Below are 25,776 nucleotides of genomic sequence, written 5' to 3'. Positions count from 1 at the left end.
TTTGTAAGATGCTTGCTTTTTTTTTTTTCCTGAGATGTGTCAAATTTGTTTTTTTTTTTTCCTTCTTCTCTCCCTCATCTCTATCCTAATTGGCACCTCAAAAATCACCAAAAAAAAAAAAAAAAAAAAAAAAAAAAACCATTACTAATAGAGATGCCCTAATATATTAATTGAAAGTACATAATATGTTAATTGTATTAAGTACATAATTTATTAACTAAAATTATATAATATGTTAATTAAAAATACATAATCTAAATGTTATTTTGGATGAAGGTCTAAAATATAAAGTGGACCTAGTCTATGATATTACAAAAATCCATGTCTTATGATAGATTTAGAGACCTTTTGAGCCCCTGAGTCATGATTAGGGGCAATTTGCCCGCATGGGTAGCTCAACTGGTCATAACTGATTAATGTTCAGTTGAGTCACCATGATTTACAACCTCCCACCGCTCTGTCGGGCCGGGGTGTGGGGGGCCCTTAGGGTTGGGGTTCAGCCTTTTGGAAGAATGATTAGGGGCAATTTATATCGTGCACCAAGGCGCACATTGCATTGTGCGCCCTGATGCAAAAGGACGTCGTTTTAGATTTTTTTTAAAAAAAAAAAATCGTTACCATGTGTTGGTGGTTAATTTTTATTTTTATTTTTTTTAAATCTCATGTTCAAAAATATACATAATTTATATTAGAATACACATAATTGTATACATGAATGTACATAATTGTATAACAAAATACACATACTTTTTTTTAAAAGATAATACACATAATCTAACATAATACATAATATACATAAACTTTTAACATAATACACAAACTCTTAACATAATACACATAAATTTCTTGTTTCGGATGTACATAATTGTATAAAAGAATGTACATAATTGTATAAACAAATACACATAATTGTATAAACAAATACACATAATCACATTATTCCCTACATAACTTACCAAAACGACGTTGTGTTAGAAGGGGCGGAGTGTACAGTGCTATGTGCGCCGGGATGCAAGGTATAACAATGGATGATTAGGGACCAGGAATGTTGGACCATATATTAGTTGATATATATAGAACACGCATAAAGAAGGATCCAACAGTTGCCATTAAATATTTCCTTCAACATATATAATATGGTGTGCTAAAAGGTCTGCCCATGTGGTTGATATGTAGGTCAACATTTATTTATATTTATCCTCCACTTTTATTAAAAATATATATTCGCCAATCTTTTCAGAAAATATATACTCATACTATGTGATTTTTGCTGATTAAACGGGAGAGAAAATAATTATGAACAGATCACTGATTAAACGGGAGAGAAAGTAATTATGAACATATACTACAACAGAGTCAGTATCAATCAAAAAAATAGGAGAGAAATAAATTATTATTTTTTACCGCATTTCCCTTCTAAAATTACCTAATAATTTTTCCTGATTATGTATCATTATTTTATTAAACTCTATTTTATATTTAATCATTGTATTAATTTATTTTATGGGCCAAGTAGCTTGTATAGGTAGCTCAATGACACCTTTGTGATTCTTCCAAATGGAAGGTCACATGTTCAAACTCTAGTGGGGACAAAGTATGTATAAACAGATACTACATTGCAAATGGTGGATCATAAATAAAAAATAATACATTATTTTGTATATTTAGTACACAAATAATATGCTTTTGGTATAAATATGATCCACGTAATAATAATAATTTACTTACGAGAGATCCAAACCTTTTTTAAGGAATAAAAGTATAGGACTACTCACGCCAACCAAGTTGATCCGATCCTCTTTAGCAACTTGGTAGAACTACTAAAGTGAATGCTTAGTTATTCGCCGGAACAATTAAGCCTCAGGTATTTAGATTTATTAAGGATATAATCTTCGAAATCTTATTGGAGGTTGGAACAAAAAATTCTTGACAAAGGCTAAGAAGGAAGTGTTACTAAAAACAGTTGCCCGGCTCTCCCAACGTTTACCATGAATGTTTGAATAAGTGAGTTGATTTCGCAAGAATACCCTCTAGCTAGGGTAATCTCATTACCGAGTTGACCTTAGGTAATATGATACTATTACTTTTTTAATATTCTAGAATTGCCCTCAATATTAATTTCTATTTCTCCCTTCATTAACCACCCATATGAATTGGAGTGTGTCATATCACCGAAAATTGAAAATTTCACTTTTTGGCGAATTGAAGCAATTTCACAGGAATAATTCCACCTTCCGGTGGAATTGGAGCAATTTAAATGTGGAAAATTCACTTTTCGGTGGATTGAACATGTTCTTGTTGTGATGATGTTACTATAAGCATCTTTTTAAATTCTAAACTATGAAAAAAAAAAAAAAGACTTGTAAATTTATTAAAATATCTTTAAAAGTAAATCATTTTTACATACACCTTTCATTTTCTATGAGGACATTTATGTAATTGATGTAATATAGCCTCCAACCACACAATAAGTTAATGCTAAATACAATAAGTTAATACGGAGTACTATATTTCCTTAATCTCACTTAACCTTCCTAGAGGTAATTCCGCGCTTATTGACACTTAACATAAAACGATGTCGTTTCTGACCAAGGTCCACCTTACAAGGTGGGCTTTGATTCACAATATAATTTGTACAAATCAACAATAACGTGCTCAATAAGTAAAATTATTGCTCATTTGTACTCTAGTTTTGTTTTTTGGAAAATTATATTATGGACCATGAATAAATGTTAATTTTTAATATATTGAAAGTTTATTATTTGAGTACTAAATATTCATTATTTAGTAGTATATCAAATAATGAACCTTAAAAAATGAAGCTCTAGTATATTAAAAATGTATCTTATGCCAATGGTTCACATTATAAGATGATCCATGATCCAGGGTATAATGATTGTCTTTTTTTTTTTTTTTGCCAATTTAAAGAGTCTAAATAGAGCTTCTTTTTTTTTAGCATTGCCTATTAGGTGGACCATGCATAGGGTACATTATTTTTATGCATAATATGGTACATTATTTTCTATTCATAAGAGCAACTCCATTAGCTATATTTTTTTTGAATTTTTGAATTTTTGATGTGCCAACTAGGAGAAAGAGAGAAAGAGAGAGGGAGAGAGAGAGAGAGAGAGAGAGAGAGAGAGAGAGATAGATGAGGGAGAGAAAAAAGAGAGAAAAAGAAAAGGTAAAAAAATAGATTTGACAAAAAAAAAAAAAAAATTTAAAAAAGGTTACTATTACGTGCCTACTAGGCGCGGGCAAATTATGCCCTGGACCCGTGTCCACAGTGAATTGTGGACACGAGCCCAAAACGACGTCGTTTTTCAAAAAAAACGCGTCATTTAGTTAAAAAAAAAAAAAAAAAAAAAATCGCGCGCGTTTTGCCGTTAACGGCGTTAATTTTTTTTTTTGGATTATGAATGTACAGTTATGCTGTTATGAATGTACAACTATGCCGTTATGAATGTACAGTTATTCAATTATGAAATTATGAACACAGAGCTCTAACATTATGAACTTACAATTATGAACATATATAGTGATAAAATTATGACCATGGAGCTTTAAAATTGTGAATATAGAGCTTCGAAGATTATGAATGTACAGTTATGGAGTTATGAATCTACAGTTATGGAGTTATGAATCTACAGTTATGAGATTATGAATCTACAGTTATGGAATTATGAATGTACAGTTATTGATCGAATTATGAACAAAGAGCTCTAACATTATGAACTTACAATTATGAACATATAGTGATAAAATTATGAACATAGAGCTCTAAAATTGTGAACATAGAGCTTCGAAAATTATGAATATACAATTATAGAGTTATGAATGTACAGTTACGGGGTTATGAATGTACAGTTATGGGGTTATGAATGTACAGTTATGGAGTTATGAATATACAGTTATAGAGTTATGAACGTACAATTATGGAGTTATGAATGTACAGTTATTAATAATATAGTAATAAAATTATGAACATATACTCCTATAACGAAGCGGTCTGAAATTTAAAAAAAAAAAAGGAGATAATAGTGCCTAACGGCACTGTTACCCGTGTCCAGCAAGCATGCTGGACACGGGTCCAACGCATAACGATTGCTAGGCGCAATTGTTGGCTTTGCTTTCCCCTTTTCTCTCTCCTGACGGGTCCACTAAAAATCAATATTTTGAGTAATAAAAACCCACCAAAAATCTTGTTCTCCATTTGTTGAAAAACCTTCCCACCAAATTTTAGACTGCAAAAAGAACACTTAAAATCTACAATTGTGGATGCTCTAAGATATGTTATGTTTATGCATATGGTACATTATTTTTATACATAATGTTCATTATTTGAATGTGTACAAAATCGTATAAAAACAACTTAAAGTTTCATTATTTATATGTATAAGTTCACTATTTGTGTGCATAGTGTTCAATATTTGAGCATGTACAAATTGATTGAATGTTGGTCATTTAGACATGTATATTCTAGACTCATTTATGTTATACATACATGATATTCATTATTTGTAGATAGCTGCACTTATTCAATGCACCACACTCCCTTTACTTAGACTCACTATTTATATACATAAAATTCACTATTTGTGTGAATATATTTTGATGCATGGTTTACACACCTTTGTGAACCATGGTGCATGGCCCACACTCACTCTTTTTTCCCAAAAGAAAAAAACTAAAATAATGGATTTATTCATCTTCATCTTCCAACATTGTTATAAAAGCTTTGCCAAAAAATAAAATAAAATAAAATAAATCTTTACTATTGAAATTCTTCACAGCACAAATCTAATCGAGGAAGATGCCAAACAAAAATATATCATATTTTCCCATGAGCTCTGGGAGATAAATCATATATATAATCAAACAGAGAAGACTCATCACCCTGCCATTTCTATACACATTTTAAACAGGTAATCAATTCTAGACCTACATATACTATATAAACAAACCAAAAAATCAAAATCGAAAAACATTATTTCTAAGATTCATCTGCAGTAAAAATCTTCATCTTCAAACTCCGAAAGGCCTAGCATGGCTAATGCTAAGTGACTCCTCATTTCAGTTTTAGTCTGCTGCAGCTGTGCACAACAATCTATCATGCTACTATTTCCGGTTAAATTACCCTTCTTCTTGCTTTGCTCGGGGTTTATGCCTCTCAGTATGGCAATAATCTCACCGATGTTAGGCCGCCTGGATTCTTCGCTGTTTATACATGCAGCTGCTGATTGAATCATCCGGGCTATTTTGTGCAATGTCTTTCCCGGGAACTTAAGTCTCAGATCAAGCAATTTCTCGAGAGCTCCTTGTTGCAGCAGCGGCTTTGCCTGGACGAAATTAAAACGCATAAAAGTAATGTTTTGATCAATGAACTTGTGCCCTACATTAGGTGAGTTGAAAGCTGTTGAGCCATTAATGTGCAATCCAACTATCAGCTTTTAGTTGAGATGGAGCACATGCTTCAATTTGGTATGAGATGGTCCACGTGTTGCTTGGAACCCACTGCACACGTGAGGGGCGTGTTGAGCCATGCAATCCAACTATCAGCTTAGGATTTTAGTTGAGATAGAGCAGATGCTTCAATTAAAGCTAAAGCTACACATCTGCCAGCCAAGAACAATGGCCTTATGGCCTTATTTATTTAAGGCCAAACAAATTGTGCCCATAAATGAAACATCTTTTCTTTTGGTTTGGTTAGAATTAATTGTTAATTTGACAGATACACAAACTGCAGACCTAATGATCATAAGCAGATATGTGAAATTAGGCAGAAAATAGGCAAATGACCTACCCATAAGACCAAATTCTCTTCCCCCGGTCCCCTACTTCCTTCAAATGGCTTCCGGCCAGTTAGTAGTTCCAGGAGGACTATCCCGAAAGCATAAATATCAGTTTTATCTGACACTTTACCATGCTGGAAATACTCGGGCGCCAAATACCTGCAGTTAAGTTCCACAACTCTGTAAATCAGAAAATTATTCTTTTTACTGGCTACACAAAATCGGGATACTTTCAGTCATTACCCAAATGTCCCTTTAACAGTTTTGCAAAGGAAAGGTACCGAAGGTGCAGGAGTCCATGTAGCTAACCCAAAGTCGCATAACTGCATACACAGTTTGGTTTTCGAGCATTAGATATGACACCAAAACAACAGTTTTCCTTAAAGACTAATGTGGGATAGGATGTTTGACATCCCTTCCTTACCTTTGGGGTCATCCTCGAAGAAAGAAGGATGTTTGAAGGCTTGATATCTCTATGCACAACGCATCTTCCAGTTCCATTGTGCAAATAGCGGATTGATTTAGCAATGCCAACCGCAACCTTATGCCTAGCAGACCACGAAAGCGATGGACCGCCTTTCGCTCCCCGCTTCTTCCCTGCAAGGAGATAACTAGATTCCCAATGATCAATGTTGAAAACCATCATTCTTGTGAAAGATTACCAAGAACGAGAATCCATACCGTGCAAATATCGCTCCAAGTTTCCTCCAGATACATACTTATAAACCAAGAACAAACCCTCCTCTGGTTCAATACAGAAGCCCAAAAGTGGGACAATATAAGGGTTATGTAGTGAACTAGCAATCATAAGTTCCCTACAAAAGGCTTTTGGGGTCTCTTTGTCTTCCTTATCCAGCCTCTTAATAGCAACAACAGTCCATGGAAACCCAATTCTCCCCCTAAAAACATAGCTCAATGCACCCCTTCCCAAAACTCTACCTGCCCAAAATCAAGTTAAATCAGCTAAGAAGTTAAAGAAAAGTTCAAGAAACATAGAACCCAATTGAGAGTACCTGGAGAGAAATTTCTAGTAGCAGAAACAATCTCAGCATAGCTAAACCTAACCAAAGAATGTGCCACAGGTGAAATACTCCTCTCCAGAGATTCAAATCTCCTCCATTTCAGCTCCTTCAACCCAGGATCAGTCAACCCATTGTCCAAATTCACCATCAAAACAGTAGCAGAGGGGCAGCTATTCACACTACTCATAGACTCAAGCTCAACCTTAGAGCACAAACTGAACCTAAAAGAAGAATGAACTGATTCTGGGTCAGCATTACTCAAATCTCCGCCGCCGCACCCACCGGATTCCGCCAGCAACCAAGCCTTGTTGTGCTCCAAATTTTCGTTCCCCCTCCCGGAGCTTCGCCGCCTGCGAGGTAGAATTACACGGGCCAGCCCAGAACTCCAAATCATTCTGTATATTAAAGACTTAATATTTATCTCTTCATAACAACTACTACTGCTATCACCGGCCGGCAAAGGTCGAGTCTTTGAAGAAAAATGGGTGGGAAGAGACTCCATGGAGTTAGTGCAACTACTTTGAGGAAACCCCATTTGGAGAAAGAATCTCAAAATGCAACACAGAAATCCAAAAGGAAAAGATAGAATAAAGAAAGATTAGAGAGAGAGAGATGGGGAAAAAGCTTGAGGACTACCTTGCTTGAAGATATGAGAGAATTTATTGCTGAAACGAAAGAGAGAGTATTTAAACCAAGAAAGCGTATGGAAATTGTGAAATGAGAGTTTGTTAGTTGTTACATAGTAAAAGCTGAATTGATGCAAAAGTGAAAGAATATGATTCTCAGTCTTAGCATTAGTAGTTCTGAGAATCTTTATCTAGCAGAGGAGAAGAAGTGAAGAACCATACATTTATACAATTATACCCAATGTGGGAATTGCCCATTGCCATATTGCAAGTTGACAAACTTATACATTTCATTTTTATAAAATAAAAATATTTTTTAGAATTTTTTTCTTTTGCCAAATTTCATCCAGTGGATTTTTGGATGATAGATTATAGTAACGACACATCTTTTTTTTTTTTTTTTTTTGAAAACATGGTAAAAACACATGATTAAATACCTTAAATGTAAGAGTTACATCCAATGCAGTGAGTTTTTGTGACTTGTGAGCACACTTGTTCTCCCGTTTAAGGACATCTTCAATAGTGGAGACTTGTGTAGTTTTTTAGGTGTCAAGTAGGAGATATGAGGATAAAAAAAAAAAAAAAAAAAAAAAAAAAAAAAAAAATGAAAAGAGGTTTTTAATGTAAGAAAAAAAGAACAACCAATTGTTATCTTTATTTTGTATTGGGACCACAAAAATCTCATTTTTTGCAGGAGGACCTCTAACATTCTCTCACTTGCTTCTCTTTCATCCATAATGACAATTTTTAATTAAAAACTGTCAACAATCCCCTAATGGGGATGCTCTAATGGTTACTGAACCATAATTTACCTCTTAATTATCATTCTTCCCAAACCTCTTAATTATCATGTCTGGTCAGGATGTGGCCTAGGAGCTCCTAGGCAAGGGAATTTGGCATGTGGGCAAACAAGAGGAGAGAATAACATTTTGAAGACACTTGTTAAGAGTATTAAATGAATCACTAAAAATGTTTATTCAATATCTAATACTCTTTTTTATCTACAATATCCTTTTTGTTTTTGTTATAACCCTTTACATTAATTTTATTATACATAATTAAAATTAATTAATCTTGTCAAAAGTCAATGATCTTGTGATCTAGTATACGAAATGACTCTCCCAAATGAAAGGTTATGGGTTCAAGTCAATGAAAAAAGTAATAATACTATATTATAACAGGGTCAATAAAAAAATGTTCCCTTTGTTTGATATTATATTACTATATGTGTTCATTATAATAATATACACTACTTGTATATCTTTTACGTGTATTTATTAAGAGCTACTATACCTAACACATTATACCATGCAATTAATTAACTTTTAATTTGCCTCAATTCTTCAATCTCATTTGGTACCAAAGAGTTAGGTTTTTGAAGTGACCTCTCCCCCAACTCAATCTTCTTCTTCTTCTTCTTCTTCTTCAATTCTCAAACTATTACCACATTGGAAAGAACAATTTATACTGTATATGTTAGTTCCGATCTATCCTAAGAAATAGGTAAATTAGGATGTGCATGCATGCATGTAAGTTTTGTATTAAAAAAAAAAAAAAAGAAAAGTGACACTTTTTCCCCCTAAGTTGTATACTTATAGCACTATTTCGCCCTGAATTATTCATGTAAGCACATTAGTCCCCTCAATTATTCTAAAAGTGGCGGTTTTTACCCCTAATATATTAAATTGACATTTCTACCCTTAAAATAAATATTTTATTTATTTTTCTTCTCCAACAAATTATTCGTATACGTTGGGATGATTACGGTTCGGTTTGAACTGAATCGGACACTTTAGCAATCGAATTGAAAGTTTTCGGTTATGATTCATATCAGAACCCAATATTTGGATTTCAGTTTATTAAATTTATGAATCGAAAAAAATTGGATACTGAACCGTAAACCAGCGGTTTCGGATCCGGTTCACGATTTTAAACCGTCTTTATTTTAAAATTTTATTTTTTATTTTGAAATAGTCTAAATTCAACAATAAATGTATTTCATTTTATTTTTTTTCAGTTCGGAACATGAACCGCTCGTTCCGGTTCGCGATTTTAATAAACTCTAAATATCGGGTTTCACTTCTAAATTATAATTGGAATATTTCGGTTTGATTGCTATAATGTCTATTCCGTTTGAACCAAATCGTGGTCATAATTTGTTGCAAAAGAAAACTAAATGAAATATTTATTTTAAGGGTAAATGTGTCCATTTAATATTTCAGGGGGAAAAACAGCCACTTGAATAATTCAGGGGGGAAAAGTGCTATAAATATACAACTTAGGGGGGAAAAGTGTCATTTTCCCTAAAAAAATTAGGAAAAATGTAAGTTGGATCTTTTAATAATGTGAAATTAAATTAGTTATTGAGGTGATATAAACGTTAATTTTGACTATTATATACTTAAAATTCTTGCTTCGCAATGTTATTTTTGTAAATTTTGTTGCATCCTGATACAAATTTCACATCCACTCCACAAGAAATATTGGAGTACTATTTAAGTTGGGAGCAAACCTCAACTCATGAGCTAGCTTTTGTAATGAAGTTAAAGTCTTAAGGAATGTTAGATTGTTGGGAACGTTAGATTGTTGGGAATGTTAGATTACTGAAAATGTTTGGTTTAAAACTAAGATATGTAAATAAGACAACGGTAATAAGATAAATTGATTAAAACGTCCAAAATCCAACATTAATAATAAGACAATGGAATGTGAGATTCTTTAAGAAATTGGAGGGTATCTCACATTCCCTTCCAATAGCTAATAACTTAATGCGGAGGTTATTTGGCATTTCCTGAGAAAGTTACATAGCCTGAACTAAACATGGGAATCTTATATTATCAAGCAAATATAGGCCCTGTTTGGTAAATGGCTTATTTGACCACTATTAATTGTTTGATTTAGTTAAAATATCAATATAAGTGTTTGGTTAATTAGTTTTTTGCAACTCCAAAATGCTAAAATTCAAAAAGCTACTCCAAACAACTTTTTCAATTAGCTTTTTCAGAAAAGAAATTATACCAAACAGCTATCAGCTAACAGCTGATTTACCAAACACTTTTCTACAACAACTAATGTTATTAACTAGTTATACCTTCTAATTAACACAATCAGCTAACAGCTAACCGCTATTTACCAAACACGCCCATAACCTTGGTTATTTTATATAACTTGAACCAAACGCCCCCTTAGTTTTAGTGTCATATCACATTTTGCAAAAAGTATATATATCCACTAATCTACTCTTTCTAAGGTGCAAAAATAAGGGAAATGGAATTCAAATTCCTTGGAAAACAAATTACAATGAAAATAAATTTCATTGTTTGATTGGTGGAAAAGAAATTACTGCAAATATGAATTACATTGTTTGGTTGGGTTTGGAAGGGTAATGAATTATGAATATAAAGACCAATATGCCCTTAACAATAATATATATGTGTAATTAATAAACTTTGATGAGGGTAAAATAGTTCGATTGTGTTATACTTTCTTCCCAAATCCTTTGAAAAACAAAATACCAATCCTTTACTAGGATGTTGTTTTCCTTCACTTTAAGGAAGTCAAGCTAAGTTCTAATGGAAAATATTTTCCATCCAACCAAACAACATAAAACAACATTTTTCTCCACTTTTAAGAAAATGTTTTCCATCCAAGCAAACACACCTGATTTTATTAGGGAAAAAAATGTCTCAAATTTCTATAAAAATTATTTAAAAAAAAAAAAAACTTGAAAAGTTGAGATTTTGAGCACTTAAACAAAAAAAAAAAAAAAACAAAAAAAAAAAAAACATTTCTTTAATACTAATTTTACCACAACGTTGACAACTCATGCATGCACTAAGAGGGTATTTGCTAGCCGGACCGGATTTTAGAACGTGCAAGATGAGCATTAGTACATGGCCTTAAATTTTTAGAGGACACAATATTTATTTTTTACCTAACTACTTAAAAAATAAAAATAAAATATACAATGAATCTTAAAACTCATCAATTTTATCACAAATCACTTTTTTCTCCTAATTATTAGGACCTAATAAATTGAGTATTGCAAAACTATTATGTTTTTCTAACGGCACAGATGATGTCTCAAACCCTGAATTTGCAGAGATAACTTGAAACTTGTACCATTCACCACCAATACCATTCACGATTCACCATTAAATTAAAGATTGCGCTTATACTTTGGTAGTGCCTCATTTATTTATAAGAACAGGCCGCCCCGGTTTGGTAGCCAAAAAAGTTCAAACTTTCCTGACAATTTAAAATGTGAATGTAGGATTCTTTTTCCTGGGTGATTAGATTCTTTTTACACTAGCACATGTATTGGCTCTCCTTAATGAGTTTTTTTATTTGCTTCTGTTTAGCTATATTTTGTTCTTCTATGACCTATTTTCTTGCAATCTAGCTTATTACTTTAGAACTGTACTTTAGCCTTAAATAGGTCATACAAGAACAGAATATAGAGCTAAACAGAAGCTAATAAAAAATTCCTACAGTTAAGGAGAGACAATACATGTGCTAGTGTAAAACATAAAACTTGGACAATTGTAGAAATAATCTTACTGATTTAATTTATTCAACATTTCAGCCCCTAAATTGAAGATCTTCATAAACAAATTCACAAACTCCCAGCAGCTTCATTATCTTATGAAATGCATATGTTTTTAGAGGCTTGGCCATAATGTCAGCAAACTAGTCTTCACTTTTGCAGTAGATCAAAAAGATCAATTGTTCCATCTCTTGTGTGATTCCTAAGGAAATGAAATCTCACGTCAATGTTTTTGCTCCTCTCATATAAAACCGGATTTTTTTGAAAGTTTGATGGTAGAGCTATTATCACAGTAAATATTAGAGTAGCTAATTGTACTTTTTTTTTTTTCAAGTTTGATTGATATTCTTTTTTCAATTCATGGGCTTAATTACACTATGGCTATTAGTTCGTGGACTTATTTGACTATTTTTTCAATAATATTTGACTAAAAGTAAAAATGTCCTAATACTTGTGAGATCATGGAAGTAATTAATTTAAAAATTATATTTCGAAAATTAATGCAATGATAATACTCTCCTAATTAAATTAAAGAAATGGTTAATTTTTTAAGTTTCCAAATTTCATATATGCTGTAACCATATAGCGTAGGGCTGCGTAGCAACTTAATTGCCTCAAATGGTTAGCAAAGTTGGCTTGTTCCTTTCATATATTGTTCAAAATTTAGGCAAATATTATATTAAAAAAAAAAATTAGCACCATATATGTTGTATGTCTCGTACCAAATACATAATATTCAAATAATTATGATTTTGTTGGATGTCTGTCATTTTCAACTTAATTAGGTTCCTCGGAACAATTGATACTCTTTGAGACTTCATAAAAGGTTAAAGCTCAGATGTCTCTGTCAAATATATTTGTTAGGGGTATTAGTCCTTGCCAATAGTATTGGGTCAAGCCTAATATATTTGTGGTTAATATAAGTATACTAATATTTTTAATGTGCAAATGCACAAAAATAAATAAATACTTAGTTATTACATTATGGTAGATAGCTTTTATGCTTTTTTATTGTAGTTCATTTTTTTAGAAGTCATAAAATTCATATTTAATAGTGCAAATTAAGCATGTAATTATGATTTATGGATGAAAATCAATAGTTATGCTGTGCAACCGAATGTACCATGCGCATGGTGCATACGGTTCAAAACGACGTCGTTTTGATTAAAAACGCGCGTCCCACTTTAAAAAAAAAAAAAATCAGGTTCGACTCTCAGCAATAGCATTATTGTGGATATATAGTTATGAAATTGTGGTTATATAGTTATGAATTTATGGATATTTAGTTCATTCGTTGTGGATATTTAGTTCAATCATATATTGTAGATATTTAGTTTATTCATTGTGGATTTTTACTTCATTCATTCATTTATTGTGGATTTTTACTTCATTCATTCACTGTGGATATATAGTTATGAAATTGTGGATATATAGTTATGAAATTGTGGTTATATAGTTATGAATTTATAGATATTTAGTTCATTCATTGTGGATATTTAGTTCAATCATATATTGTGGATATTTAGTTCATTCATTGTGGATTTTTACTTCATTCATTCATTCATTGTGGATTTTTACTTCATTCATTCATTCATTGTGGATTTTTACTTCATTCATTCACTGTGGATATATAGTTATGAAATTGTGGATATATAGTTATGAAATTGTGGTTATATAGTTATGAATTTCTGAATATATAAAAATGCTATTGCCGGGAATCGAACCTGATTTTTTCTTTAAGTGGGACGCGCGTTTTTTTAACCAAAACGATGCCGTTTTACAACCGTATGCACCTTGCAAGGTGCATTCGGTTGCACAACATAATTTGCGGATGAAAATAGGGCGGGCTAAGATGAGTTTTAGAAAATTAGACTTGGGCCTGCTATAAAAATTTAAGGCCGAGTCAGGGCCTATGCCTTTTTTTTTTTTTTTTAAAAGGTTTAAACCTAAGATTACAATTGGTCTGACCTTCCCTTGAAGTTTGTTTAAAAGTTTATTTAATATGTAGGTCATTAAAAATTTTTATAATTATATACTATAGTTTGCCCTAGTCTCGGATAAAAATAAGATTAACGTGCACCATGTCCATCATGATTTGAACCATCATCGGGTTGCCAAGCCCACGACTATTCTAGAAGATAAATCTCATCTTAATGGGCGGGCCTACAAAGCAACACTTGCGTTCAACAAGTTTTTGACCCAAGTGAAATTTCTTGGCAAATTATTATGTGGACCATGGTCCACACAATGTTACGTGGACCATAATAAAAAGTACATTTTTAATATATTAAATGTACATTATTTTTGTACTGAATGTACATCATATAATATAATGTATACTCAGAACAAAAATAATGTACATCCCCTGAATACAATGTACATTATTTTTATACTGAATATACGTTATTTTTGTACTGAATGTACATTATTTTACAGTAGACAAAATATGGTCCATACAACTTGTGTGGACCATGGTCCACACAATAATGATTGAAATTTCTTGACAAATTATGCAAGGTGGACCCGGGTCCAAAATGGCGTCGTTTTGCTTCAAATGATGCCGTCTAATTTTTTATTTTTATTTTTTAAATTGCTTCCTTCCTTGCTGTTTGTCTTCAGAATTCGTTCCTCTATATTCACAATTTTTAAACTCTATATTCACAATTTTAGAACTGAATATTCACAATTTTAGATCTCAATATACAAAATTACAGAACTCAATATTCACAATTGCAGAACTCTATATTTACAATTTTTGAACTCTATATTCACAATTTTAGAATTCTATATTCACAATTTTAGAACTGAATATTCAAAATTTTAGATCTGAATATACAAAATTACAGAACTCAATATTCACAATTACAGAACTCTATATTCACAATTTTTGAACGCTATATTCACAATTATATCAACAGTATAACACAATTTTTAAATCTATTTTCACAATTTTTTTAACTGTATATTCACACAAAAAAAAAATATTCATTGGCAAAAGAAACGATGTCACTAACGATACCGTTATTCCAGACGCACAAAGCTACGTCGTTTTGGATCTGGATCCACTTGTGTCCATGGCATAACAATTGAAATTTCTTCCTCACAATCCTTAACCATTTCCTAAGTGTTCTGAAGCCCATGATGAAGACCTCAACAATCGTTATGCTATGCAACTGTGTGCACCATGCATGGTGCAGGGGTTGCAAAACAACGTCGTTTCGTTTTTAAAAAAAATTTCGTTCGGATCGTTGCTAACGACGTTAGGTGGTTTCCTTTCGTATTCAAACAGTAGGATATATCCATAATTTCTAACTATATATCCACAATTTCATAACTATATATCCACAATTTCATAACTATATATCCAGAATTACATAACTATATGTCTAAAATTACATAACTATATATTTATAATTTGACAACAGTACATTCAGAAATAATAACTACACATTCATAATTTCATATCTATATATTCATAATTTCACAACTAGACATTCATAATTACATAACTCCATATTCAGAATTCTTAAAGTGCTTGTTCACAGAGAACCATGCATGTTCATGTATCCATAACTTCATAATTATATATTCAGACTTGCATAACTATATATTCATAATTACACGTCGATTAGAATTTTTGTAATAATAATAATAATAATAATAATAATAATAATAATAATAATTTGATTGATGGAGTTAAACGGTGTCACTAATAGCACCGTTACTCCATCACAGTAAACAATTTCGTTTGGGTGCACACGGTTGCACAGCATAATTTGCACTTTTTTGCTCCTCTGGTCAGCTTCACTTAGTTCACTAGGCTCAAGTGCTCAACATTACTAGAGGGCGGTCCAAAATCTTGTTGACCCATTTCCTATTGTTTTAAAAGGGTGTTTGGTTCAATTTATATAAGATAATCAATGTTATATTTGTCTAGAAATATAAGATTCTTATGTTTGATTCAAGTTATGGGGGTGATTGATAAATAGCTGTTAGCTGATTGGGTTAGTGAGTTTGATTAGTTGATAGCATTAGCTGATTGTAGAAAGATGTTTTGTAAATTTGTTGTTAGCTAATAGCTTATCACATGAAAAATGACTTTCTCAACAACTGATCGAAAAAATTGCTTTGAGCAACTTTTTAAATTTTAACTTTTTAAAATAATAAGCTGTTACAAAAAGCCAATTAATCAAACACTCATATTAATTGTTTAACCAAATCAAACAGTTAATAGTTATCAAACAAGTTAAAATTAACCCATAAGCTAACTATGGTATCAAACATGACCTATATAATTTTTCCAGAAAATATTACATAACCTCCCGAGCTTAAGGCAGGACAGGGTGGCCTTTCTTAGGCTAGTTAAGCCCGTCCTGCCAAAGTGCAGGCTATGTCGCTATGGTGAAACTGTCGATTTGTTTCGATAACTCTAAAAAGTAAAGTTATTCTTCGATTGATACAACTGGATAAAAATACTCTATGCTTCATTTTTTATATTTTATTTAATATTCATTAATTAAATTTTATATATATATATATATATATATATATATATATATATATATGTGTATATATATATATATATATATTATTTTTTAATTTGATTTTCCTTTTTGTGTTTAATAATAAAAACTAATTTTTTCACGCGCATTGCGCGAATGAAATAATGTCCAATAGTTATTTTTAAATAAATAATTTGGAGTATATCAATGCAAGATTATATATAAGATATGCTAATGCATATGTAATTGAATGTTGAATTTGTTTATTTAAATCAGTAATTCAAAATATATATAAATGCAAGATAATATATGAGAGATTGATTATAATTGTCATTATAATAAATGTTTGCAACTTTGTAATAACGCTAGTTTAAATACTTAATCTAAAAATGATAGTCTAAATAAATATTACTTTCGATTTAAATTTCTCTAAGTCTTCTTATTCTCTTTTGGGTAGTATTGTCATTGTCTTCATCTTCAATACTTGTCATCATCTTTTTTTATTCGTAGTGTGTCATGTGCAGTTGGGTTACTAGTGGTAGCATAAAAAGCAGCGTCATGTAATGAGATTATGGTGTAGTAGGTTTTAGATTTGTCTTGTTGTATATATGATTGTGGGTCTTAGTTGTACTATATATTTGATTGAGATTATAGTGTAGTAAGCGTCTATTAATATTTGACAGTGGTAGTTTTTTTCCTATATGTTTCATGTGTTGTGAGATATGTGTCGTAAATTATCATGTGAAAGTATTGAACAAAATATTAATATTTATTATATTTGTATAAAATACTTGGCAAATAAATATATAACATATTTTGTATTATAACTTTGATATTTAATTACAATATATTGTAAAAAGAAGACAATGACAATGTAGTGAATATAATTAATTCATGAATTTGAAGGCATGGAATATTTGAATTGTAGAAAATAAAATAATAAATATAATATAATTAATGAAATTATATCTGTTTTTATAATGAATTTTATTTTTGAATAAAGGCAATATAGGCATCTAGTTATAAATTAATTAAATGTATATGTATTATTTTTTGTTGTAGCTACTAATTTATTTAATTTAATAAGAGTAATAATAAATAAAGTAGGGTATTTGTTGCTACAATTGCTGTCAATAGATGATGATAATAAATAATTCAAAATATATTGTTACAATAGATATTGTTATAATGTTATATAGTAAAAATTAACTTGCAAATTTCTTCATAAGTTTTCACTTTTCATGCATTAATAAAATTCTGAGAATGATGTGTAAACTTGTTGAATTAGAGCCAGTGGGATGTCAACATTGTCAATTCTTTGGAGAATGGTCACACCGCTTTTGAGTTCAGATGTAGTTGTATTTCTGATCAACAACTTTGTAGTTAGGTCGCGCAAGTATGACAATGATGGAAGAACAATTCTGTACGATAAAATAAAATAATAATACAATATTTGTAAAATAATGTACAATTGTACCATTATAGAAATACATACAATAATATTAATACCATAATGACCTAAATCATTCCAACAATGCAAAAACATAATTGGAATATTGAGTCTTATTCAAAATATAATCAAAAGAAAATTAATTAAACAAAAAAAAAACCTAATTTTTTTTTTAATGCAAGAAAATGATTGCAAGGTTCTTGATTTATAACCTTTGATGCTCAACTTTCAATGCTATGTATTTAGTTGAGCTAATTATTTGACCAAAGTTTATGTTAAATTTTATATTGTATTTTTAACATATGCGTAGTATATTTTTAGAATTATGCCAACTCTTACTGGGTGAGGTCTGAACCTAAAACCTTTCTTATAGAAATTATTAATAAGTAAATTAAGAAAAATAAATAATTAACGGGATATTTCGTTACTAAAGTTTATTATAACGGGGTTTAAGGTTATTTAAAGAAAAAAATAATATAATAGACTGTAAATAAGAAAAATTATTAAAAATATATTAAAATTAAAATAATATGAACCATCCCCTTTAAGAAATAATACTAATAATATTTTTTTGTTCCAGTTAAGGACCTAATATTATTGAGTAAGATTTGTAGATTTTGAATTAATAGGGAGGATGGGAGGAAAGGACAAGGGAGTAAATAGTAATCCGTATTGACAAATGTCATATAAAGGTGTATCTGATTACCTGTCTACACTAAACAGAATCCAAAGCTACTCTTTCTCCAAAAATTTGCTTCTGAGGTGAGCTAGCTCTATGGCTGAACTGCAGCTGAACCCTACGCATCCACGAGCGCCGCTGCCAGACGTCGCTACACCGGCGATGAGTGGAAGCCTGAACATTCCGGTGAATCAAAGTTCTGCCGTCGGCGATGGCAGACTTCAAGGTAAGCGCCATAGCGTATTTTCATTTTAGAAATAACATCCTTCGATTGTAGCGCTATTTTTCTTGTTCGTTTGTGGTCAAAGGCTTGATCTTGAACTCCTCTAGAAGATTCATGTTTTTGAACAACATTTGCTGATTTGGATTTGGATTTTTAGGTTTTTGTTAATTTTTTTTTTCTAGCTACTGAATTACATGAGTTATTTGTGCTGTTACATTGTTGTTGTAGACTTTTTAGCTAAGATCTCCGTTTTTGGCTAGCTTCCTGTGAATAACCCATTAATCAAGCTTATAAATAAATATATAAATTTGTTTAGCTTGCTTAGAGTAGTTTTTAATTCATCAGTTTTGTTAATGGTTCTCAAGATGGCCATGCTTTAGTATTATTATTAGTTTATGAGCTGAATCATATATGGCATAACTGAGTCTTAATTGTACTCTTTTTTTTTAATATAATGTTCTTGATTCTATGTGTTTGTCCTTTGCTTTTCCTTGAATAGATGCCACTCAATATGTTCCTGTTAATCATAAGAGCCTCCTTCAACAATATGCACAAAAAGCACGCTTGCCACTCCCAGAGTATGCAATAGTCAATGAAGGTTATCCACATGCGCCACAATTTAGAGGCACAGTCTCAGTAGGCGGAGAGAAGTATACTTCTCCTAACACATTTGCACACCGGAAGGCTGCAGAACAGGATGCTGCGAGACATGCAATGGAGAGCATGCCTCCAATAACAAAGAAAGAGGAACTACAGCTACTTAATAATATTCATGAGGTTTGTTGTCAGTCTTAGATATTTACTCTGGATGCTTGGCTTTATTTTAGACTCATTCAATCCAAGTAAGTGAGTCCATTTCAACTCAAAACTCTTCTTGAGGCCTGCTATTTATAGGTCATTTCTATTATCCAATTATACTTTAAATTTGATTGTAGGTTCCCCTAGTATAGCACTAATAGCAGAGCAGGTAGATTCTGCCATTTATAGATCATTTCTATTTTCCATCCCACGATCTACTTCTTTACTCCATGAGTTTTACATGATAGATTTGGACATTAATGTTCTTACTAAATTAGACTTAATTTCCATCCACTTAAACCAATATTAGCAGAGTGAATTGGTTCTTAAGAAGGAGAAATGCTTCATAATGGAAAAGCAGAACTCCCATCCTATATGTTATGAGTATTGTCTTTGCTTGAACATGAATGGAATACGCATAGGTGTTCAAGATTATGTTTGCATTGTTATTCCTCATCATACAATTAGCTTTGATTGATACAAGTAGATTACAGATATTTGAGTAACATGCAATCTCTTATCAATAAGATTAAATATTTTCATTTTTCAAGCAATGATACTGATCTGATTTGAATTGTTACCCACTTTCTAAATCAAATGTCATTAATCATATCATTTCTATAATAAGAAAATGCCTAAATTTATATTCAAAATTGGCTTCTGGGGCATATACATCTAACTGCTAAAATCAAGATGGAAGATGAATTTTAGTACAATTTTTTTTGGATATGCTTTGTTTGAATGGAATTGGCTTGCAGATTCTGTAGAGTTCTATTGTGACTTGAAAGTTATGGGAGAGTCTAGGGTTGCATGCACAATATGTATAAGATTAAAGTTAAAGTTAAATAGAATAGTAGGGTACCAATGCTTAATGAAATGAAATGATTGCTCATCAATTAGGTGCTCTTGTATTGCTCTCAATAAAATGAATATGATAAGATGTATAAACCGTACAATATGAAAGAAACTTTACAGAACCTGTGATGTGATTATAGTAGTGCTCTTTCAGAATTCTGTTTAAGTTGCTCAGGTCAATTTTAGACTTTCGCGAAATCTAGTAAAGCACCTAGAAATTAAGTGGCCTGATAATGTTGTGATAGAAACAAATGGTACTTCCGCAGAATGCTCCTAATTTTCAAAGGAGACTATATTTCTTTGAGTTTAGTTCTGATGGTTTATGTAGGACTTTGTGGTGGAAATGAATGGACCAGGGACATTGATTTGCCAACGAATACAAAGTCCAAGTTGACTTTTTTCATATATGTTATATTTGTAACAATGGCATAAAGTAATGTCGTTTTTCACTGTGCATACACTTCCACATTCTCCTTGTAGTGCCTATTGGGTGCTGTCTGAAAGCTATAATTTAACTTCAGGTCTTCAGCCACTGTCTTTCTGCTGTCTGAAAGCTGATTTTTCCTTTATGGCACTTCTCCAGGATAAAATGTTTTGCAAGTCCATCCTAAATGAGCTTGTGATGAAGATAAGTGTAGAAAATCCAACTTATCATACTGTCCAGCCTGATGCATCAGCTCATGCTTTCAAGTCTACAGTTGTTTTTAATGGTTGTTCTTATATTGGGGAGGCTGGAAGAAGCAAAAAGGAGGCTGAACGATTAGCAGCTCGTGCTGTAATTGCCTCACTGTTGGGTAAGTAAACTGCCTACACTACGAATATAATTGCTATCCATTATTTGTGCACTCTTCATAAAGTTGTCAATTCATTTATTCTATTTCGCAGAGTCTGAACATAAAACCATCCTCTCAGAGATAATCCAATCTAAGGTCAAGCTTTATGCTAGCATTATTAAAGTCAAGGATTGTAGCCCTATTAGCACGGGAGACATGCTTATTGGAGTAACTGGGAAGGAGGTTTTAATGGAAAATAACACTGCTAGTCAGCAATCAAGCATTGTCCAACATACAGCTACTCCAGTTACACAACTTCCTCAACTTCCTCACCATGAATTCAAGAAACCAGTTCTTGAACATTCAGAACCTATACAAGCAATTATACCTCCAACATGTGTGCCCACACCAGTGCAGCCCAATATGATTGTATTTGTGCAGCCGACAGGTGAAAAGAAACGGAAACGGAAATCCAAGAATAAGGCTAAGAAACATAGTCAAGTTGGTTCACAGTAAGTACTCTACTTCATCGAGTAATGAACTTTCCAGTCAAGTTTCTTGCACATTCCTATCTTTATCTAATATTCTGTGTCCTCATTTCAAAATACAATCTTTATTCTGTCACCTCTTTAATATTTTGCACCCTTGTCATGTGTGTCTTTGGTTACAGTTGCTTCATTTTTGTACAAAATCCTTGACAATAAACTATATGATAGATGGTTCATTATTGGGCAATAGTAGTTGGCTGAGAGAATGTTTCTTGAACATCTTTACTCCATCCTAAAACAACAGAACACTATACTCCATTATCAATCCTATGCAGTACCTATTTTGGATGTTTTGTATCTATTTGATTAACGAAAAATAATTTCTTTTTAATTGCAGGGTACCTATGGTTCTGGCGCACCCAAGTCAAGTTTCTTGATTTCCTCAGCATTGAGTGGATTAAGCCACTAATCCTAGGACAGGTAGTTCTACTTTTGCTATAACCACACCTTCTCTGGATTCTACTTTTACTATAATCACACCTTGTCTATATGTTTTGTGTAGCTATAATCTGCATTCGAGCTTCTCTCTTCTGCAATCTCCCGGCATGAGGGTCGGTTAAGCGTGCTGATTATCACTACATGATAAACTGTTCTGAATGTCACCCCTGCATCTGGCAGCCTAGGCTACTATGTACTTGAGTTTTGTGAATATGTACTTGGTGTTGGTCATAACTGGATTTTTTTTATTTTTTTATTTTTTTTTTGGTAGTGAATTGAAACAAGTTGGCTTTTTATGTCATGTCATTTAGGGTGTTACTAATGTTTATTTTTAATCTATTACATTTGGTTAAAGTACCTTGAAGGTTGATATGCTATATCATTTTTTAAAAAAATCAATTTAGTTAATTTACTTTAATTTTAGTTCATGTATTTTTAAATTTTGTAAAATTAAAGATAAAAGCCAATCTATTTGAAAAACTGTTAACTTGTAATTTGAGGATGTTGGCAAAAATTTTGAACTCAAACATAGGGTGACTACGGTTCGAATTGAACCGTGCACTGTTGAACCGGAATTGGAACCGAACCGTCCGTACGGTTCCGGTTCCTAACCGGACCAATATGGTTCCGGTTACGGTTTGAGATGAAAAGGAACCGGAACCGCCGGTTTCGGTTCCAACCGAAAAAATCGAATATTTTAGTGTTTTTTTTTTTAATTTTTTTTTAATGCAGTTCCAACCGAAACCTTACTATAAGGTTCCGGTTCCGGTTTCGCCATCCACGGAATCGGAACTGAACCGGAACTGGAACCGTGGTCACCCCTACTCAAACATACTTTCCCAATAATGCCTCTATTTAGGTTTGATCTTATGATCTCCCACATGGGAGAGGTTATTACATGTCATTTGAGCACAATGTGCTTGACAACTCCTAACCTTTTTAAGTATAAGAAATAAACTTTGTTCACTAAACTATCTCTTCCAATGCATATAAAATGCCCTTTTTATTTTGGTGATGAAGAAAATTTGCAACCACTATTTGAGAATGTGTATTGTGTAAATTTCATTTCTAAATAATATATAGAATGCTTTTTTTACTTCGTATGGAAAAACTAATTTGGTCAGCATTTTGCTCCTTAATTGGGCCGGGTCGATGCAAACGAAAATTAGTCTGAGTATGATACGGGCTTAAAGGTGTCTCTTATAATTAGGGTATGTTCAGAACATCTCGTGATCTGACCAAAAAAAAAAAAAAAAAAAAAAAAAACGAAAAGAGAATGCTCTTTTTACACTAGCTATATTCTCTATCCAAATGTCTCCCATTTTCTAATCAAACACACCAACTTGCGATCTTCATCACTCGTGATACTATTCATTAATTCATAGCATGTAGTAGATTTGGTTGAGTTTTTAATGAAATCTTAATTTTACGTGTAAAATTTACTACTTTGTAACGAATTTAGAGATTAGATCTACATAATAAATAATTGAATTTTACTTCACAATCACAATTGAGAATAAAAATGTCATTTTCCATAAAATTTAATTATACATAAATTATTTGAAAATGTAACAACAATATTAATAATTTGATTTCATTTTTACGTTATTAATAGTATAAAAATTATATTAATCAAGATTAAATTAACTGACTAATCTTGAGAGTCATTATAAATTAAGGTGCGTTTAATGAAACTATTGCTGATGGCTTAAACTTAATTTCCACTAGAGAACATTTTATGTATAATTGATATATCGGTCCATTCTGCTTGATGATGATTGATACACTTTAAGAAGCCACTGCTTAGACTGTCACTTATAAATTAACGTGTGATTAATTGCATTTAATTCCAAATGTTGACCATGCCATTAACTACTAATTTGAATTGATGTCAATATGGTCTATGGATTGGTGGACTCCACTATATATGAAATGTTGGGCTAGTTTGATTGGTAATAAATATTTAAATACATAATAGTTTAGATGATAAGTTACATGATTTTTATATGAGTTAATTACCGAAATGGTCCCTTGACTATAACAAAATTATCAATTTAGTCCTTGACTATTTTTTTTGACCAATTAACTCCCTCAATTTTAAAAATCTTAACCAATTTGGTCCTCCGTTTGTTTGACCGTTAGTCAACCGTTAACTTGGGACCAAATTGGTAATTTGCTATAGTCAAGGGACCATTTTGGTAATTAACTTTAAGGGTGGGCAATTCGGTTCAGTTTTCTCGAACCGAACCGTACCAAACTAGTTAGATTCGGTAATATAACGAACAACCGAACGGTAATAGATTCTTGTATACCGAACGGTTCGATAAAAACTCGAACTGAACTGAATTTGTTCAGTAAAAACCGAACCGAACCGAATACCGTTTGAACTTTGGATTGCTATTTTGTTATATATTAGACTTTGGATATGGATTATGTAAACACCATAACACATAATATATAACTTTTGATAACAAACCATAAAGAAATCAAATAAAACATTTACGAAAGATACCCATGAAAATATGAGCTGAACGGCAGAGCACGCAGTATGGGACTTGGATTTACTTTTTATTTATTTTATTATTATTAATTTTTATTTTTATTTTTTTCAAAAAAATCAAACGGTATTCAGTTCAGTTCAATTTTTTACCGAACAATTCGGATCGATTTTTTATTGAACTGTTCGGTATACAAGAATCCAATACCGTTCGGTTGTTCGGTATATTACCGAACCAAATTAGTTCGGTTCGGTTTGATACGGTTCAGTTCGAGAAAAATAAACTGAATTGCCCACCGCTAAAGATAATTACCAAAATGGTCCCTTGACTATAGCGAAATTATCAATTTGGTCCCAAGTTAACGGTTGACTAACGGTCAAACAAACGGAGGACCAAATTGGTTAAGCTTTTTAAAGTTGAAGGACTTAATTGGTTAAAAAAAATAGTCAAGGACCAAATTGGTAATTTCACTATAGTCGAGGGACCATTTCGGTAATTAACTCTTTTTATATTAAAGGCTCAAGGATCGACATTATTGCACCTTCGATAAATTTATTCACTTTCACAAAACAATGCTGAAAGTTGGGGACATGCACCATATTATTCATAAATGACATGAGAATCATGAAAGTAACGAGACCTTTACAAATTTTCTTTCATAAAATCTTTAAAAGAATTTTGAAAATTCAATCTCAATAATAATAAAAAAATATTAGAGTTGATGTAAATGTCTGACTCTTGAAGAGTTGGAGGATGTCATTAACAGCATATATGTCAACATTTTTATCAGGGCGTATATTCATCTAATATTCTTATATTCTAAATTTGTAATCATCCAACTCAAGGTAGATTCGTACATATCAAAGAGTGAATTATAGTGAATTTTTGAGGTGGTTTTCATTCAAATTTTCCCATAAATAGTGGTGGAGTTAAGATACATATTCAATGGGTCAATATACTAAATTTAATATCCTTTATATAATAAAGCTATATGGTTTGAGAAATAATTAATGTTACAATTAATGC

General features: G+C 31.7%; 2 protein-coding genes across 2 annotated transcripts; one reads left to right on the top strand and one right to left on the bottom strand.

Moving 5' to 3' along the window:
• Window positions 1-4,816: 4,816 nt before the first annotated feature.
• LOC109151079 (serine/threonine-protein kinase CDL1-like) lies at window positions 4,817-7,696 on the bottom strand. Its single transcript, XM_019298991.1, has 6 exons — window positions 6,806-7,696; window positions 6,474-6,731; window positions 6,217-6,389; window positions 6,036-6,115; window positions 5,804-5,951; window positions 4,817-5,339 (listed from the first exon to the last, which is right to left on the bottom strand). The coding sequence occupies exons 1-6, from the start codon at window positions 7,347-7,349 to the stop codon at window positions 5,001-5,003; spliced, it is 1,542 nt and encodes a 513-aa protein (XP_019154536.1). The 5' UTR covers window positions 7,350-7,696; the 3' UTR covers window positions 4,817-5,000.
• Window positions 7,697-18,644: 10,948 nt separating this feature from the next.
• Window positions 18,645-22,570, top strand: LOC109151046. Its single transcript, XM_019298949.1, has 6 exons — window positions 18,645-18,843; window positions 19,340-19,617; window positions 21,077-21,287; window positions 21,379-21,778; window positions 22,152-22,234; window positions 22,317-22,570. The coding sequence occupies exons 1-5, from the start codon at window positions 18,714-18,716 to the stop codon at window positions 22,189-22,191; spliced, it is 1,059 nt and encodes a 352-aa protein (XP_019154494.1). The 5' UTR covers window positions 18,645-18,713; the 3' UTR covers window positions 22,192-22,234; window positions 22,317-22,570.
• The last annotated feature ends 3,206 nt before the right edge of the window (window positions 22,571-25,776 follow it).

This window comes from Ipomoea nil, unplaced genomic scaffold, assembly GCF_001879475.1.
Source record: "Ipomoea nil cultivar Tokyo-kokei standard unplaced genomic scaffold, Asagao_1.1 scaffold2283, whole genome shotgun sequence".
NCBI lineage: Eukaryota > Viridiplantae > Streptophyta > Magnoliopsida > Solanales > Convolvulaceae > Ipomoea > Ipomoea nil.
Note: the sequence above shows the minus strand (reverse complement) of the source record. Positions and strands in the feature narration are given on the sequence as shown.

Bases quoted from the DNA above. Each gene is read 5' to 3' on its own strand.
- LOC109151079 (XM_019298991.1), bottom strand. From the start codon at position 7,349: ATGGGGTTTCCTCAAAGTAGTTGCACTAACTCCATGGAGTCTCTTCCC. The intron at 6,116-6,216 runs GTAAGGAAGGGA...CTGTGTATGCAG, and splicing joins CTTCGAGGATGACCCCAAAG to TTATGCGACTTTGGGTTAGC. The intron at 5,340-5,803 runs GTAGGTCATTTG...AATTTCGTCCAG, and splicing joins AAGAGAATTTGGTCTTATGG to GCAAAGCCGCTGCTGCAACA.
- LOC109151046 (XM_019298949.1), top strand. From the start codon at position 18,714: ATGGCTGAACTGCAGCTGAACCCTACGCATCCACGAGCGCCGCTGCCA. The intron at 21,288-21,378 runs GTAAGTAAACTG...TCTATTTCGCAG, and splicing joins TGTAATTGCCTCACTGTTGG to AGTCTGAACATAAAACCATC. The intron at 21,779-22,151 runs GTAAGTACTCTA...TTTTAATTGCAG, and splicing joins CATAGTCAAGTTGGTTCACA to GGTACCTATGGTTCTGGCGC.